This window comes from Hyperoodon ampullatus (assembly GCF_949752795.1).
Source record: "Hyperoodon ampullatus genome assembly, chromosome: 2".
Lineage (NCBI taxonomy): Eukaryota > Metazoa > Chordata > Mammalia > Artiodactyla > Ziphiidae > Hyperoodon > Hyperoodon ampullatus.
The window spans coordinates 15,370,546-15,388,505 of NC_136915.1; the positions used below are offsets into that span (position 1 = coordinate 15,370,546).

Consider the following 17,960-nt stretch of genomic DNA (forward strand, 5'->3'; position numbering starts at 1 on the left):
TCTGACACTTTCAGGAGAAATTTGTCTCTGGGCCCAGTATCAGAAATGGCTGTGCTTCTCCTACCACACAGGGGGGGATTTATTTCAGGAACACTCTGACTAGAGCAAGTGATGTGTTCTCCTCTCCACTGTACACCAGGAGGCCTAAAGGCAAGTCTGTGGCCATCTCCAGCAAGTGCCTAGGGCCTCAGGATTTTGTGACCAGCAGGTCACAGCAAGAATATTATCTTGCTGCCATATGCTAATTAACACTCTGCTTTGAAATCCCCTTTAGAAATTGTCAGGGTGTGAATGAATTCATTGGAATCAAAATCAAGGGGATATGGTTCTGGGGAAACTGCATCCATCATCCCTGGTCCGTATCTAACTGTGCCACCCCAGGAGGGTCACTGATTGTCTCTGAGCTTCTCCTCTGGTCTGCAAAATGGGCAGCTAACCTCCTGCTCTTCCAGCCTCCAAGGGGGGTGGCAGGGACTGAGGGAGGAGCTTGTGCAGAGGGGACAGGGTCTCAACAGATGTGTCTGTGGATGGAGTCTGGGCTCCAACAGGAGGGCTTCTAGGAGGAGGTGACACCTGGCCACGCCCTGGGTGCTTACCTCTGCTGAGCTCATTGTCAGCTAGACCACTGGTTCCCAAATACAGACCAGGACTTTGGTGACTGTCTTCCTTTGGAAGGATTATCTTTTTTTTTTTTTTTTAAAGTATAGTTGATTTACAATATTGTGTTAGTTTCAGGTGTACAGCAAAGTGATTCAGTTATACATATATTTTTTCAGGTTATTTTCCATTACAGGCCATTACAAGATATCAAATATTGTTCCCTGTGTTAAGACAGTGAACCCTTGCTGCTTATCTACTGTATATATAGAGTGTGTATCTGTTAACGGAAGGATTCTCTTTGATTCTGACATTCTATCCTTGCTTCTTACTCCCTAGGCTGGTGAGTGGGTTAACTTTTCCAAAGTGACGGCAAAGCTGGGGGCAGCTGCTGGTTTGTTTGTTGTTTTTTTTTTTTTTTTTGGCGGTACACAGGCCTCTCACTGCTGTGGCCTCTCCCGTTGCGGAGCACAGGTTCCGGACGCGCAGGCTCAGCAGCCGTGGCTCATGGGCCCAGCCGCTCCGTGGCATGTGGGATCTTCCCAGACCAGGGCACGAACCCGTGTCCCCTGCATCAGCAGGTGGACTCTCAACCACTGCGCCACCAGGGAAGCCCCAGCTGCTGTTTTTAACTTCTTCTTGGCAGGCGCGATGTTGGCATCTTTTACGAGAGTCCCCTAAGACTGCCTTTGGAAGTTTTATACCGGTGCACGGAATTCAAAATCTTGCAGGGACTCTTAAGTCCTTTTGGAGGCAGAGACCCCATGTTGCATGCTTATGTGCTGCCCAAGAGACAGACCCCAGATTCAGGGGAGAGGCTGAGCCCTGCCCGCCGACTGGACTTACAGACACCTGGTACCGCACGTCCGAAGTCCACACCTCCTCGTCCCCCACCACGCACGGGATGGCTTCCGTCCGGCCCTTCAGCTCCTTCAAGGCCTGGGGAGAGGAGAGGTCAGATGAGCACTTCCTTCTCCTCTATTTCCCGCCTAAAACACCGATGCAGAGTCTGCCAACACAGATGCCCAGGAAGGAACAGAAATGAGGAGGGGGCTGGGCGGGGTCTGTGGTCAGAGACGCTGTGCTTGCTCCCCAGGGGCGGGGTCAGACTCAGCTCCCACACTGTCACTTCCTGTCCTGCAGGAAGGTAAGGCCAGTATTGCCAGGTCTTCCCATTAGAGAAAAGATTTAAAAACCTGTGTCTGAAATTTATGTGAAATCTCACAATTTTAGAACACTGGCAATTAATGGGAGAATTCCTTTTTTTTTTTTTTTTGGCCACACCTTGCGGCTTTGAGACTTGTGGCATCTTAGTTCCCCGACCAGGGACTGAACCCGCGCCCTCGGCAGTGAGGGCGCAGAGTCCTAACCACTGGACTGCCAGGGAATTCCCGGGAAAATGTGTCTAAGCATAAAATATCTGTGGACTTATGACCCCTGACCTGGTACCCCAGAGAGACTCAGGTTGCCACCCTGCTGCTCCCAGGTCCCCCACCCCCCTCCAGATGCACAGCTCTCCCCAGATTCCCAGTTTCCTCCCGGGGCTGGGAGCAGAGGCAGGAGGGCGTGGGTGGCTGTCAGCACAGAGAGGTATCATGGGGGCTGCTGAAGGCCATCTCTGCCCCAGGCCCTACACCGCTGGGTGCCCCCCACCCTCCCATTACCTTCTGCAGTGCATCTCGCTCAGGGCTGCCCCGCGTGAATGCCAAGACGGGCTCATTGGCCACCTTCAGGGAGGAGACGTGCTTCCAACACAGCCTGGGGAGCGAGGGTGGGGAACAGAGGTGGACAGGTCAGCAGCGGCCACCACCAGCCCCAGCCCTTCTGTCTCCGACAGGGGGTCCTAGGTTGGCCCAGCATCTTGAAATCCAGGGCAACTATAGAACTGGGGGACAAGAACCAGCCTTGGGATCCAAAACCCAAGTTCAAGTCCAGATCCTGCCACTTTGTGTCCTCGGGCATGTGACCTGCCTCCTCTGAGCCTATTTCTCCACCTATCAAGTGAGAATAATCATAGAAACTCACATGGTTGCCTGAAGTTTCTTTGTTTTCTTTTGTTTTGTTTTGTTTCCCGGCCACACTGCACATCACATGGGATCTTAGTTCTGTGACCAGGGGTCAAACCTGTGCCCCCTGCAATGGAAGCACAGAGTCCTAACCACTGGACCACCAGAGAAGTCCCTGGTTGCCTGAAGTTTAAATTCATAGGTGCAAAACCATGGCTTAGTGTTTTGCACATAAAGAAGGCTTACTCTCCCTTTATTTCCCCACAATGCAGACTTTCTTCCAAACAGACCCGAGTTGCTTCTTTCTCTAAGCAGGAAAGTCAGAGCATTCCAGAGCTCAGTCTCATCAGAATGTGAAACAGCTGAGACTCCCTTGGCACAAAGAGCTGAGCTCCGGGTGGGCAAGAAGGGCCAAGAGGTGGGCCGTGAACTTGGAGGAGTGCTCTGAGCTCGGTGTACAGACACAGGGAGAGCTGCTGTTGGGTATGGGCTCTGATTCCTGGGTCCTGAGTTCCAAGAACTCCCTGTTCTGCAGACCCCATTCAATCTTTTTTTTTTTTTTTTTTTTTTTTGTGGTACGCGGGCCTCTCACTGCTGCAGTCTATCCCGTTGCGGAGCACAGGCTCCGGACGCGCAGGCTCAGCGGCCATGGCTCACGGGCCCAGCCGCCCCGTGGCATGTGGGATCTTCCCGGACCGGGGCACAAACCCGTGTCCCCTGCATCGGCAGGCGGACTCTCAACCACTGCGCCACCAGGGAAGGCCCCCCATTCAATCTTAACCTGTATGACCTCACTGATTAGTGTCCACCAGTGGCCTCCACCCCTAACGTGTCTGGGGGTCCCAAGGTGGGAGGACAGGTGGGTAAGAGTCAGTCATTCCACTCACGGGCGTAGAGAACAGACTTGCGGTTGCCAAGGGGGAGGGGGTTGAGGGAGGGATGTAGTGGGAGGTTGGGATTAGCAGATGTGAGCTACCGTATGGATATACGGATAAACAATAGCAAGGTCCTACTGTAGAGCGCAGGGAACTATATTCAATATCCTGTGATAAACCATAATGGAAAAGAATATTTTTAAAAAGAAAGTGTATATATGTATAACTGAATCACTTTGCTGTACAGCAGAAATTAACACAACACTGTAAATCAACAATACTTCAATTAAAAAATGTTTTTGTTAATGAAGAATTATTGTTCACAAGTGATCCCCAATAAGCCACACAGTATTCTATTGTCTTACTACTGGTGAAAATGGTATATAAACAAAATAACATATACTTAAATGAAAAGAGTTGTAAATACAGCCTTAAAATTTTTCAAGAACGAAACAAAAAACAAGAGTCAGTCATTCCAGAGCTGGAGGAACCCCAGTGGTGGGACTTCCCCTTCAGGCCTCAGTTTCCCCATCTTTAAATGAGGACAATAATGAGGACAGGGGCTTCCCTGGTGGCACAGGGGTTGAGAGTCCGCCTACTGATGCAGGGGACACGGGTTCGTGCCCTGGCCCAGGAAGATCCCACATGCCGCGGAGCGGCTGGGCCCGTGAGCCATGGCCGCTGAGCCTGCACGTCCGGAGCCTGTGCTCCGCAACGGGAGAGGCCACAACAGTGAGAGGCCTGCGTACCGCAAAAAAAAAAAAAAAAAAAAAAATGAGGACAAAGCCCACCTAGGGCACAGGGGGCACATCAGATTTGATAACACCATCGTGGCATCCGAAGGGCCCCGCCAGTGGCACGGTGATAGAAATAAGGTAATTTGGATCCTAAAAGTAAAAAGACTAGGTCAAGATCAAGAAAAACCTGGATTTGAATTCAGAAAAACCCAGATCTATCTCCCCCCAGTGTCAAGACCCCACGGGTAGCACCCGTGGGTGGACGAGTCGGATAACTGGTCGCCGAGGGAGGGAGGACACACACCTGGGGGACCATCGGACCTCCGGGGATGAGGGTGTTGGAAAGTACCTGTCATAGGATCTGGGTTATAGAGGCGTAATCTGGGGAGAGTTAAGGAAGCTGGGGCTGGCTCTGGATCAGGAAGCTCGGCAATTCTACGGTGGGGTGAAAGAGGAGCAGTTCCTCACTTGGCGAGGGGGGAGGAATGCCTGGTACTTTGGGGGTGGCATGGTGACCTCTGTGCTTAGACAAAACTATAAAGAGGGCCTGTTCTGTCCATTTCATCATGGCCTCCGGTGACCTTGTCTGAGGCTGGGTTTCTGCGAGGTGGTTTATGCCCAAGAGATCCCAACAGAACGGCTACGAGTACTGGGCACTTTTTTTTCTTTCTCACTGAGACCGGGTCTGGGGGCTCAAAGACCCAGCCTGGGAGGCCAGGAGGAAGGACACAAAAGCAGGGGCCATGAGGGCGGGTCCTTCCTTGATTCTACAAGGTTACTGGGCACCTGCTCCGTCTCTGGAGACACAGCGGTGACCAAGACAGCAAGGCCTGTGGTTGCACGCAGCTGACCTCCAGTGGGGGACGCAGCTAAGAAAGGAACACAGCGGTGACAAAGGGGACAGGAAAATGAGGAATGGGGAGGGCAGGGCTGCTTCAGCGGGGGTGGTCAGGGAGGGCCTCTCGGAGGAGATGACCTCTGCCAGAGGCCTGAAGAAGGTCTGAGAAGAGCTGGAAAGAGCGTTCCAGACAGAGGGCCAAGCAAGGGGAAAGGCCCAGAGCAGGAAGCAAGAGCCAGGAAGAGCAGAAAGGGGCCTGTGCAGTGGAAGGGGAGGGAACAGACGGGGGAGGGAGCAGGGCCGGTTGCCCAGGAGGGCAAAGTGAGCCCTGGGGCTTTCTCCCGCCCCTCCTTCCAGGTCCACCCCAGCCCTACCCACCACACCCAAGGAAGCCAGCAAGCCTCAGGCCCCACCCTTCCCCAAACAGAGGAAGAAATGTGAGGCTCCTTCGGCCCTCTGATTCCTCGGTATAACACGGAGACACCCATCTCCTGGGGTTATTCTGGAGATCTGAAGAAATAATAATGCAAAGCTACACGTGTGCCCAAACACTGAAAATCCACACAGCCCCCTTCCACCTACTGCTGCGGGGAAGAATGGAGAGGCCAGGAAATATCAGCGGCCACAGGTCTCAACAGCCCGGCAGGAAAGGGGAGGGTAGTGTCTACTCCTCCACCCCCTACTATCTGGAAGGTTCCAGATGCCTCTCTCTGGGCCTCAGTAGCAGCGTACCACCACAAAGCAGTGAATCAGATATCACCTGGTCCTCTTCAAGCCAGGAGAGAGCCGCTGCGTGCTGGGCTGGGAGCCAGAAGCGGGGCCACCCAAGCCCTCTCTTGACCCCAAGTCCTGGCGGGTGCGAAAAGCAAAGGCTCTGGAAGCAGACAGAGCCCGGATGGACCCCCACACCTGCTCGAGACCGCAGCACATTATTACAAACTCCGCAGGCCTCTGTCTCCTCACCTGAAGAATGGGTGACACCATGTTCCTCACAGGGTCATTGTAAGGATGACAAGCCTTGCCTCTCCTCACCCTTCCTGCTCTTAGGTTTTCCTAAGAAACTGTAAAGGTCTTCCAGAATGTTTACTCCACCAGGCCAGGCTTTCAAAGACAAACTGGTTCCCAGACACCCCCGAGGATCAGGGGCTGGCCTGGGGGCTCAGCAAACACTGCTGGAATAAACGTAGCCCCGTGTCCCACCAGGGCAGAAGTTCAAAAGGTAGCAGCTACCAGCCCTCCTCTCCCTGTTCCCTCCCAAGCAACGTCAGAAACAGAAATCCTACAGGTCTCCCCCCACCTTCCCCAGGGCAGAGGTCCACTGTGACCTCAGGATCACATGCCCCCATGGCTTTCTCTCTGCCTGGAAAGTCTCCAGGCCCTGGCCCCACTGTCCATCAGTCCGAACGTAGCTTAGGGAACAGAGACTAGTTCAAAGATCAGCCTGAGTCAACTAGAGCCAAAAATAATCCAAGGATGCCTGACAAACTTTTTTTTTTTTTTTGGCTCATGTGCCCTTTGGGATAACATGAGCACCCTTCCACTGGCTCAGGGAAAGGCGTGAACCACTCGCAGGACTTGGGGCCTCTACAAGGATCTGCGAGGCCCTTCTAGGTAGGACTGTATTCCCATTCATTCATTCAGTCAGCCAGTCAGCATATATCTATCCCTCATGGCAAGGATGCAGAGATAGCCCAGATGAGGTCAAAGGGCTCACCCAAACCGTGTTTGTCACACCTGGCAGGTGCCTGGCTCTGGGACACAGAGGTGAATCCAACCCAACCTTCTTAGGGCAGCTCTCAGCCCTCCCGCTTCAGGAAAGAAGCATAAGGCAGAGTCTGAATTTTACTCAGTTTCCCCTAACAACCCGGGGTGCCCCTTCTGCTCACCTGGGGACTTCATGGCCTGGGCCTGAGACCCCAGCTGCCCCTCCCCACCCTCGGCAGGTACCAGGTTCTGAGCTAAAAAGGCTGCAACACCAAAACAGAGCCTGCAATGGGTGAAATTTAGAGCCTGCAAGCTCTGAAATTTACAAAGGGGAAAACTGAGGGGGCTGCCGCGAGGGGCTGAGCTCCCAGGCCACCCCTCGGCCTCCACCCTGGTCCAAGGCACCATCAGCTTTTGCCTGGACAACTACAACAGTCATTCCGGCTCCACTGACTCCAAGCTCCTCTCAAAACTGCTGGAATAAACTTAGTCCTGCGTCCCACCCAGGGCAGAAGCTCAAAAGGTAGCAGCTACTGGTTTTCATAGCCTTAACATGAAAACATGATCAACACAGAGAGACGGAGGGTAAGTGCTCGGCTCGTAACTTAGTGGCTTCCCATTTTCTTCTACAGTAAAGAATCAGAATCCTGGGACTTCCCTGGCAGTCCCGTGGTTAGGACCCCGCACTTCCACTGCAGGGGGCACAGGTTCAATCCCTGGTCGGGGAACTAAGATCCCGCATGCCACGTGGCGCGGCCAAAAAAAGAAAAGAATCAGAATCCTTACTGAGGCCTCCAGACTCATTTCCCATCACCCCCCACCCCCTCCCACCTCATCTGCTGCAATCCTGCCACCCTGGTCTCCCCACTCCACCCCACCCCCATCTCCCTCTGCAGGGGATACCAGCCACGCCCTGCCTGGATGGGACCCCTATCAGATCACCTCACAGGTGACAACCCTCATTACAGAGCTCTGATTGTCTGTGCTCCCACACTGCCCAGACCACAGTAAGCGTATGAGAAATACCTTTAAAACAATTAACACCCAAGTGGACACCAGGCCCCCTGGACGGACAGGACTCCCAGGCCAATGTTCTTTTGCTGGATGCAGGCCCCCAGTGGCTGGGGTCAGGGCAGCCAAGGCCAAGGAGAAGAGTAGAAAGGAAATTACCTTTGCTTCGTTCAGCTTCCAGGCTTTTCGGCTGTTATCTGGGACCTGATAAGACCAATGGTCCTTATCACTGAGATAAGGGACCAGTGATGCAGGTGAGCTGAGAGAAAGTACAGAGCCCAGGGCAGGGCCAGAAGGGAGGGGCCTGGAGCCCAGGATGAGCTGCCCTGGAAAACTTCAAAGAACTTTTCTGAAGCATTTACAGCATGGCTGGCACAGTGCTAAGTGATGACCTCACTGAATCCACCCTACAAATATATTACCCTGCAAACTCTAATTACCTCTATTGTACAGGGAGGAAGCTGAGGTTCAGAGATTAAGGGCTCATGGTCACAGCTGGTGGAGTGCAGGATCTGAACCCAGGTTCCCTCACTTAGGAGACACGCTTTGGCAGAAGCAATGGGGAGCATCTCAGATGCCTTTGGCCAGCTGATGGGACAGGTTCATCCTCCTCACCGCCCAGCTGGCACCTCCCCTCTTCCCGCAGGAGCAAAGAGGCCACGCTGAGGTGGGGAGTGAAGCTCAGGGCTTTCACTGCATAACAATGCCCGCTAGTGGGGGGAGGGGATCAAAATAATGCTTGAAGCAACACTGATTACGTTTTCTAGGTGCTGGCTACTCTTCAGAGGTTTTCGAGTATGACTTCGTTTATTCTCCAAGACAATTCCACAAGGTAGAGACTATTATCTTTCTTTTCCACGTGGGAACAAGAGGCAGCACAGAGAGGTCGAGCAACCTGCCCAGGGCCACACAGCTGCTAACAGGTAGAGCCAGGATCCACCCTGGGCTGTCCTGTGGGCCATTCCAACAGCAACTGTTCAGCACCTGCCGTGTGCCGAGCCAGGGGCTGGGCACCAGAAGCCAAGTTCCCCAGGGTCCGTGTGCTGGTGCCGACTGCTGCCTGAGTGGGGATTTTGACACCTTTAGAAGCAAGTATTATGATCATTGTAGGTTCTACTTATTCTTTTACTCAATTTATTCACAGAGCGCACACTGAGTCCCAGGCCCCCACCAAGCCACTTGTCACGTCATCTCGAATCCTTGTGCTACATGCCTGTTAATAGGATTATTCCCATTTTACAGACAGGGCACTGAAGGGCCAAAGGAGAGCTGCCTTGGCAAGGCCACAAAGTGCTGGGTGAGCATGTGTTCACCAGGGGAGGACATTCCAGGCAAGAGGCACTGCCCTGGACACCGCTTGGAGGAGTGAAAGGGCAGAGTATGTCCAGGGAATGGTGGGAGGTACCAGGCCCCCGCCCAGCACAGCCTCTGCCCATCCCAGGGGTGGGCAGGCTGGGACAAGCACTGGGGGGTTTTGAAATTTGGAAAATTAGTCAGGCTGGTGGGCTGAGAGGGGTCCAAAGTTACCAGGATTTCTACAGGGGAATTCCAGCCCGCAAGCCCCCTGATACTGAGGGGGTGCTGAACTGGAGTCACCTCTGGACCCCAGCACCCAGCGAGGTCTGATACAAGAGTATGTAAGGAACAAAAATTAACATTTATTGTAAGCTTCCTATGAGCCCGGGTTAGTTCTTTTATTTATTAAATTTATATATAAATGTGCATCTTGGCTCTTTCCAAAGAGAATTTGCAGAGGACACCCATGACAAAGATAATGAAATAGAGAAAAGGGCAGGCAGGTCAGGGCCAAAGGAGTCAAAAGGCAATCAATTGGGAGGTCTGGTATTTACCAGCTTAAGGCTTTGGACAAGTTTTCCTTAACTTCCACAGGCCTCAGCTGTTTAATCCGTGAAGTGGGGATAGTAACACCCACATCATAGGTTGCTGAGGAGCTAAGTAACATCATCCACGTAAAAGGTAAATGGTAGCCCGTAGTGACCATCCCTGGGCCATCCATAAAGGCCAGGTGTTTGTCGTGACTGTCTCCCAGACTGGTTGTGATAAATCTCTGTTGGCAAGTAAGGAATCACGTGATCGTTCTTTCATTCACCAAATGTTTGCTGAGGCCTTACCAGGTGGCAGTCACAGTTCTAGGCCCTGGGGACATATAATAAGGTAGATAAGTCTCAAGTGAAAAAGCAAGCTACACCATGGATTTGCAGGGGAGCCCATTTTTGTGTTGTTTTTCTAAAGCATATATATTCCTGGAATATTAAAAGGCTAGTAATCAAAGTGACAGCAGTGGTTACCTCTGTGTGGTGAGCTGCCAGGCGATTTTTTGTAACCCTTTTTTGCTTTATCTGTACTTTGTACAATGGACATCTACTAATTAAATAAAAAGAAAATGAACAATCAAGAGTATGTTTAAAAATTGGTTGAGATTCCTGGCACTCCAGGCAGAAAGGGAAACACTACAGAACATCACCCATCCCAGTTCCCCAAGAGATGGTTTTTCTCAGCTTCATGTACAGGACACTGAGAGATTAACACTAAAAATGTCCTAAAGCTGTTTCTCCATAAATGCAGACATGGCATGCCACAGGAGTGTTCTAAATATCTATCGACTAAATGAACAAGTGACCAAACACCAAAACTGTTCTTCTAGGACCATGGCTCTCAACTAGGAGTGATTTTGCCCCCCAGGTGACATTTGGCAAAGTCTGGAGACATTATTTTGTTGTCACGACTGGGGGATGCTATGGCATCTGGTGGGTGGAGGCCAGGGATGCTGCTAAACACCCTGCAATGCATAGGACAGCTCCCACAGCAAAGGATTTTCAGACTCAAACGTTAATACTGCCGAGGTTGGAAACCCGGTCTGGGGCAGCGGGCCAGCTGCTGTATCCGAAGAAGTAACCTGAACTGGCAGATCTGGTTGCAAAACGCTTTCTCTGATTGCAAAATGCTTTTTCTCCACTCAGGAGGCTTTGTAATTAAGAGCATGAGTCTGGAGTCAGACTGACTGCGATTTTAGTCTCACATTTGTCGTAACAGGCAGATAAGTTTCACATCTGTAAAACGGTAATAATACAGGGCTTATCTGCACAATCAGGCCTATGGTACTTGATTGCTTGATAACTATTGCTGTTATGAGCTTTTTTTTTTCAGAATAGGGATTTCTTTCTACCAGATATTAGAGGGCGGTTTTGGTTTTTTTTTTTTTTTTTTTTAATGTTTAAGGCTTTCTTCCCCATTACACTGAAAACTCTTGGAAGGCTCCCATCCACGTGTAAATCCCCTGGGTAACCCCCCCACCCCCCGCAGTGTTTAGCAAAGCACGTGCACACGGTAGGTACTCAGTAAACAGGTGAATCTAGGTGGCTTCCATCTAGGGTCTGAGAGGGATGGTCTCAGACTGCAGGAGAGGCCTGCAAATGGGACCACGCTGAGGGTGTAGTGAGCATGGCCCCCGTCCTCAGTTTGGAAAAAGAGCCCTTCCTGTCCATGTCCTCTTCCCTGTCCCACTCCCCCACAGAGAATACACAGCGGCGCTGGGACTCATCCATGCCCAGGGCACCCCTGCACCATCCCTTAGGACACTGATTAACTCAGAAAGGGCATAGCTCAGCAGGTGAGACGTAACTGGTGAGTCCTAGAGGTCAGGCAAACACTGGGGGCAGGGGCTGCCCAGCTCTGAAAGGGAGGTGGACAGAAACACGGGTCCATAGGGGTACAGCCTCACCAGACTGTGAGCCCCTCTGGGGCAGGATCTGTGTGCTACCTACGTTCTCCACCAAGCCCAGAGGCAGAAAGGGGCTCTGAGGACATTTGTCGCTGAGTGGGCAAGGGTCCAGGAACCCAACGCCACAGTGCGGGGGTTTGCAAATCTGGGTTTGCAGGGCAATTCCACTCTGAAACTGCACCTTGGTTTCTTCATCCGTAATTTGGAATAACAGCTACCCCCAGGAGAAGTTTAAATAAGAGTGATAATGATGGTCATGATTAATAGTAGCTGGGCACTGCCTATGTGCCAGGCACTGTTCAATGCACTTTGCATGTAGCAACTTATTTATTAATCATCACAATAAGGCACATACCCCAAGTGCGTAGCACAGGTTTGGCACATCCTACGCACTCCGTAAGTATTATTATTCCACCTATCAGAAGAAAGGGGTCCTTTTCTCTGCCCAAGACAACTTTTAAAAGGGGGAAGGAGAAAAGAGAGAAACAGAAATGCCGGTAGACAGAAGAGAGGGAAGACCCAGGGAGGGTCCTGAATGTGAGACCGAGGGTGGGGAGGTGAGAAGCGGGGTGTGCTAAAAATAGAGGTGCCCTGGGAGCAAGGCACTGCACTCCGGCAGTGGGCAAATTTCGAAAATCCAGCATCAGGAGAAGGACGAGTGATCAAGCGGCTACTTTCTAAGCGTGGGAGCCAACAGGGCACCGAGGCACCCCCACCCCGCGGCAGGATTCGGGAAGGGGGTCCCCCTAGCTGAAGGAAGAACTTTGGGAGACGGCGGTATAGCAATGGGAGGAAGGCCTGCGTGGGGGTCGGGCGGCATTAGAGGAAGTGACCCCCGGCGGAGAGGAGCCCCTGGGAAACCCGGCGAGGGTCTGGCAGGGAGGGAGTCCGGCTCGGGGGCGAGGGAGCGCCCAGCGACTCCCGGGACCCCGGGCCAGCAGGCGCCGCAAGGGGCTTCCCCAGGCCCGGTACTCACTCACCCGGCAGCCCTCCACGGGCGAGCCAGCAGGGCGCGGCGGAGCGCGGGCGGAGGCAGCAGCAGCATCTTGAGCTTTCGGCACTGCTGGTAGCTGGACCGTTCGCCCCCGGAGCGGCTCTACTGCGCTGCCCCGCCCTGAGCACCACCTCGGCTGGCGGGGGTAAAATGTCACCCCAGCCGTCCTCCAAGCCAGCCTCAACCGAAACGCCTCTGGATTTACCTTCTGCTAATAAAATAATTCCCTTTTTAGGGCATGATAAAGGACGTTATGTGGCATAGGGCAAAATTGCCCAAAAGAGAAGCCTTGAAATGTACACACTTCCCCCTCCTCTCTTTATGGTATGACCCAGTCGCCCTCCAAAGGGGGCCGAGGGCAAAAGGGAGTGAGCTCCATCGACCAATCAGAATGATACATGGAAGCCCCTGGACCAATCAGAGGAGCGGTCATGTAGCAGCCTCCTTAGGCCGGGATAGAGGGGCTGAAACAGCCAATAAGAGAGCTGGAATGGGGCACGTGTGAGGCGGCGCGGAAGGACAGCGGGTCTGCCAGTCAGGTGCAGCTGGAGTCCCAGCCCTACCACTCTCGCTCTCCTTGGCCAGTGGCTGCCAGACTATTCGACCGTGCAGGGCAGCTCCCTACCTCAACTTGGGGGCTGCAGCCCCTGGCTCTAGCCTCCTGGTTAGAACTCAGCCGCCCTCCACCTCCCGGCCTGGCGCGGGGCCACCGAGCTTCCTGAGGCCTAGAGCTTAGATAAATCAGCCTATTTCTTTGCAGATTACGATCAATAAAAGATAAAACCGGAGCCAGTCTATGCTCAGGCTTTCCTTCAAAGGCTATGGACGCGGAACCAGTTGCTCCTGTGCTTTATTTTTGCGCCCCGCACCAAAATTTGAATTTTCGGGGAAGTTTTCTGCATGATGAACACGTGAACGTTATTTAAAACTCGGATTCTGAAGTCTTCCAGAGGATGGAATCTTAGGGGCCCATTTGATTCCTAAAGTACTGTTATAGCTTTTCTAACGCTCTCTTCTAATATATCTGTTTATATTTCCTCCAGCAGCGTGTACCGAGAACTTGCTTAGGAGTCAGAGTTCAGTTGCTGATCATGGTTTCTCCCTATGACAAGGGCGAAATACGTAATTTTTCCTGGGCTTCAGTTTCCAAGTCTGTAAAGTGGGGGTAATAATACCCACCTTAGAAAGCCCTCATTATTTCACGCTACTCCTTTCTCCAGGAGGGCACACTCTTTAAGGCACTTTGGAGAATTTAAACAGAGTGGGGAGTGGGAAAGGAAACTACAGTCGTCCCTCGGTCTTGGTGGGGCATTGGTTCCAGGAGCCCCCGCAGATACCAAATCCACGATGCTCAAGTCTCTTACATAAGATGGCTGGCACAGTACAGTCAGCCTTCCCTATCCAACGATGAGAAACTTGCTGATTCGGAGAGCCATTTGTACATTAAGCACAAGTCTTAGAGATGGTAAAAAGTTAATTGGAATTGGTAGTGGCTGTCTTTCTTCATCCTTGAAGAAAACCCTAGTCATGGGCCCAGTTCACACAGGTCAATGTCTCCCTGAATTCAGCCATTAACAGAAAGAAACTAGAATATTGGACAGGGTCAAATCCAGAGCCTAGGAGGTAGCCTTTCAAGGGCACTGTGAGGAGGTTTAAGAAATGGGGTCGATGTGATTAACAGGACCTCAACTCCAAACCAGGCCATGCCAGTTATTCAGTCTGTGATCTCTCTGGCTCTCTTCCCCTTCTGTAAAATATGTATAATAATTCCTGCTTTAGCTACTTCCAAAGATTTTACTGTGAGATGCAAATATAACAGGTGATGTGAAATTTCCCTATTTGATCACCAATCAGCTAATTATTTTAGTGGTTATGTGGCCCACCATCCTCTTGACCCTCCCCATCACCTCTTTATCCTTAATTTTTTAATCCTTAATTTTAAAAAAAAAAGGCACCATCAATTCTAAGACATTTCACTTTATTTAAAAGAAGCCAATATACAGGATATAAAGGGCATGATATTTACAACAGTACAGTAAACAGGTTGGTTTCCGGTAGGATCAGTAGTCTTTCAATGAATATAAATCCCCCCTTCCCCTTGACGCTAGACCCAGCTGGCAGACAAACAGCAACAGTGGGGTGGGATGGGACTTCGGGATAGAAAATCTCCCTGGATGGGGCTAAAAATCAGGTAGATGCTAAAATGTCCACGAAGGGGTCTGTGGGTGGGGTTGCCTTTGCCTCATCTCTCTGAGGGCTTGGCAGAGGGAATGGTGAGGGATTTAGCCTGAGACTAACACGCAGCCCACCCCGAGCCTGGAAATCTTCCACTCATGGAAAATTCCCTTCCAGAGAGAATCTGCCTTTACCGACACCCACCTGGCTGCTTCCAGACTCCCCACTCTAGGAGAGTGCCCTTCTAGAACCAGAGCTTAGTGTCTCAAGGTGGAGGACCCAGGAAGCTCCCAGCACCCTAGTTCCTCATCCAGGTCCCTGGAAGAGCACAGCAAGGACTGCATCCCAGGCCTTGGCCTGGGGTTGGCACAGCCAGGACTGGGCTGTAGGCGTCTCATGGCATTTGCACTCCGGCTCCAGCTGCCTGACAACCTTGGACCCACTGAGGCCCAGGCCCCAAGGAAGCTATGGGCTCCGTGAACCAACAGCCCATTGCCACCCACGCCCTACTGCTTCCCAGGTCTCTCCAAATACAGCTGACTTGGCAATGGATCTTGGCAGACCAGAGTTTGAGCAACTAATCGGAGCCCCACCCTCTGAAGCAGAGCTTGTCCCCTACCTAGTGCCCCCGTTCCCTCCCACCACCCACCTCCATTCTGAGTTCCCCACTGCCCACCCACTCCCACAAGTGCCCAGCCCCCTGGACTTCCAAGGACCAAGGAGCTGGGGGATCAAGGGACAAGGAAATGAGGTGAGGGGTGACCTACACTCTGCTGAAGCCGCTCGTGGGTGTGGATGAGTAGGTGGTGAGGATTTGGAGACAGGTGAGGGGTACTGATTTTATTAAATCCAGCAGCAACATGCATCTTGTCCACAGAAAAATGCTGGGCTACCATAACTGCCTACCCTAGATTTAAAAAAAAAACGTTCCTTTCATAAAAATAGATGAGAGTCTCTTGCTTTATAAATAGATTACATTTAGCTTAAGTTACACCTTATATGATCCCCTGCCCCACACCCTCTCCCCCATCCCAAGCCAAAGTGGTTTGATTCTCCACAGGTCATATGAGCTACATCCACAGAGCTAAATCCATGATGGACAGGCCCGTCAGAGACCTCTAGACATACTGCCACAAGAAAACAAAATGTGTTGACTTGCCAATCATTTTTTTCCCTGTTCAGAGTCTCAGAAAAGTGTGTGCGTGTGTGTGTGTGTGTGTGTGTGTTCCACAACCAGGGAGCCCAAAGGAAGCTACTCTCCCTGTCCCTCCCCAATCCTCTCTTTTTATAAAACCCCCCAAAATAGGAGAGTGAGAGAGGGCAGCACAGGAGAGCCCATCTGAGACCAATTCTAAAATACCAATGTCAATATGACACTGGGCTAAGAAATACAAAACCAAAATTATGTATTTACATCTTTACAAAGGATGGACCAGTTCATCCCAACTGGACCTGGTGCTGCCCCAGCGAGCGTTGGGGTCTTTCTCGGCAAGCTGTGGGCCCATGGCAAGGGTACAAGTGGGGCCCACTGGCAACTAACTCAAAAAAGAACTTGGTGGGGAGGGAGGCAGCCAGGCCAAAACCAGGACCGCACCCTGAAGGCAGGTCGCTAACACTCTTGCTGTCCCCCGCATCCACCAGCCCCAAGTCCTTGCTCCCCAGTGAGAACAGCTATTGAAAACCAGCAAGATGGATCTTTCTGGCCAGCATCTGACTCTGGCTCCTGCCATTTCCATACTCCCCAGATAAATTCAGAGTACGCTAGTCCCCAAAGACAAATATCCTATGTATCCAAGGGGGAAAGCAAAAATAATACCATTGGACAGCAATCACCATGGTAACCTTAGTTACCCCCAAATACTTACATTGTTGCCTAACTGTCTTAACTCTAAAGCTAGGTCTGTCACCCTCCCACCACCTTGAGGAAAAACCCGGGGCAGGCCTCCACTCTGCCTACCTGTCCATGGAATTCAATGCCTCCCTCACCCTGGGCAGAGGAGGCCAGAGAGGCAGCCAGTTTCCTGGCCTCCCAGAAACGGAAAATCTTTTCAGCAGCTGAGGTCCAAGCCCAACTGGCTCTGATAACCTTTGGTTAAAATAAAACTAAAACTAAAATAACAATAACAATAATGACAATAATAATCTGATATGTTTGAACCCTGTAACCTTGAGAACAAGTGTCAGTGAGGAGGAGGAGAAGGGGTGATCTCTCCTCCGAAACCTCGTCCCTCCACATACCCAACAAGGGACTATTTGGCTAATAAGAGATTCTGGGAATGGAAGACTTTCAGCCAGGCTTTCACAGGGAAACAGCAGGAGGTTCCTCCACAACAACAACAACAAAAAAGGAAAAAACACAATAAAGGCCACCAAGTTCTGATAAATAAAATTACACACAATCACTAACAATCTCCTCTCTCTCCATATATATATATATATATATTTATATAACATGAATATTATGTACAATGATTTTAAGACTGCAAAACAGGTGGGGGAAAACGGAAGAGAGAGGAGGTCTTTACAGATCACTGGTACCCTGGGAGGAAAGACAGGGGGCCTGATCTACACAAGGCCAGATTTCTCCCTCTGCCTGCAGACACAAGCAGTGGGTAGCAAGGAGCTCTGGTCCTTGGGCACATTTTGCTCCTCTGACCTCCAGGGGGAGCTCCTGGGCCAACAAAAACAAAAATCAGCACTCACACCCACAGTAGCGGGTCCAAAACGAAATTTAAAAAAAGAGCAAAGCTGGCTCTGCTGGCTCCAAGCTGAGATCTGGGGGTGGCCGCCACACAGTGCCCTTTGACTTAGGCCCTCTCAAGTCTGGGGAGATATGGCTCAGCTGAACTCCCCAACTGGTCAATCAGTGAATTATGGAAAAAGGTGAGCTCATGTCCATGAGCAGAGCAAGGACGGCTCTCACTCGAGCTCCTACTCTCACCACCTCCTCTCTGCCAGCAGCCCCCACTGGCTCCCTCCCCTTCCCTTCCCAATGCCTGCCAGTGGCCAAAGAGTGGGCCACTGCGGCACAGTGGAGAACCAAGATGGCGGCGGACGGTACCAACCCAGCTCCGAGGTGGAGGGGGCAGATACCAGGCCTGGCCCCCTCCAGACTTTCTCACAGAGAAATTACAGGTCTATAACTCCTTACTGTTGACTGGGAAAAACATCAAGTCATCAGGGCAATAAAAGACCCGCTCCCCAACCCCAACCCACAGAGGTCCCAAGAAAGCAAGCAGTCAGGTGGCTGAGGGCCTTACGGGGGCCCAGGCCTCGCTAAC

General features: G+C 51.7%; 1 protein-coding gene across 1 annotated transcript in view; it reads right to left on the bottom strand.

Moving 5' to 3' along the window:
• Window positions 1–12,555, bottom strand: part of ALDH4A1 (aldehyde dehydrogenase 4 family member A1) — a gene marked incomplete at both ends in the record, with an annotated part of 30,619 nt that extends 18,064 nt beyond the window's left edge. Inside the window, 3 exons of the mRNA XM_079698028.1 lie at window positions 1,444–1,536; window positions 2,262–2,355; window positions 12,491–12,555. Of these exons, the coding sequence (XP_079554154.1) occupies window positions 1,444–1,536; window positions 2,262–2,355; window positions 12,491–12,555 (252 nt within the window). The remainder of the gene's footprint in view (window positions 1–1,443; window positions 1,537–2,261; window positions 2,356–12,490) is intronic.
• Window positions 12,556–17,960: the final 5,405 nt, after the last annotated feature.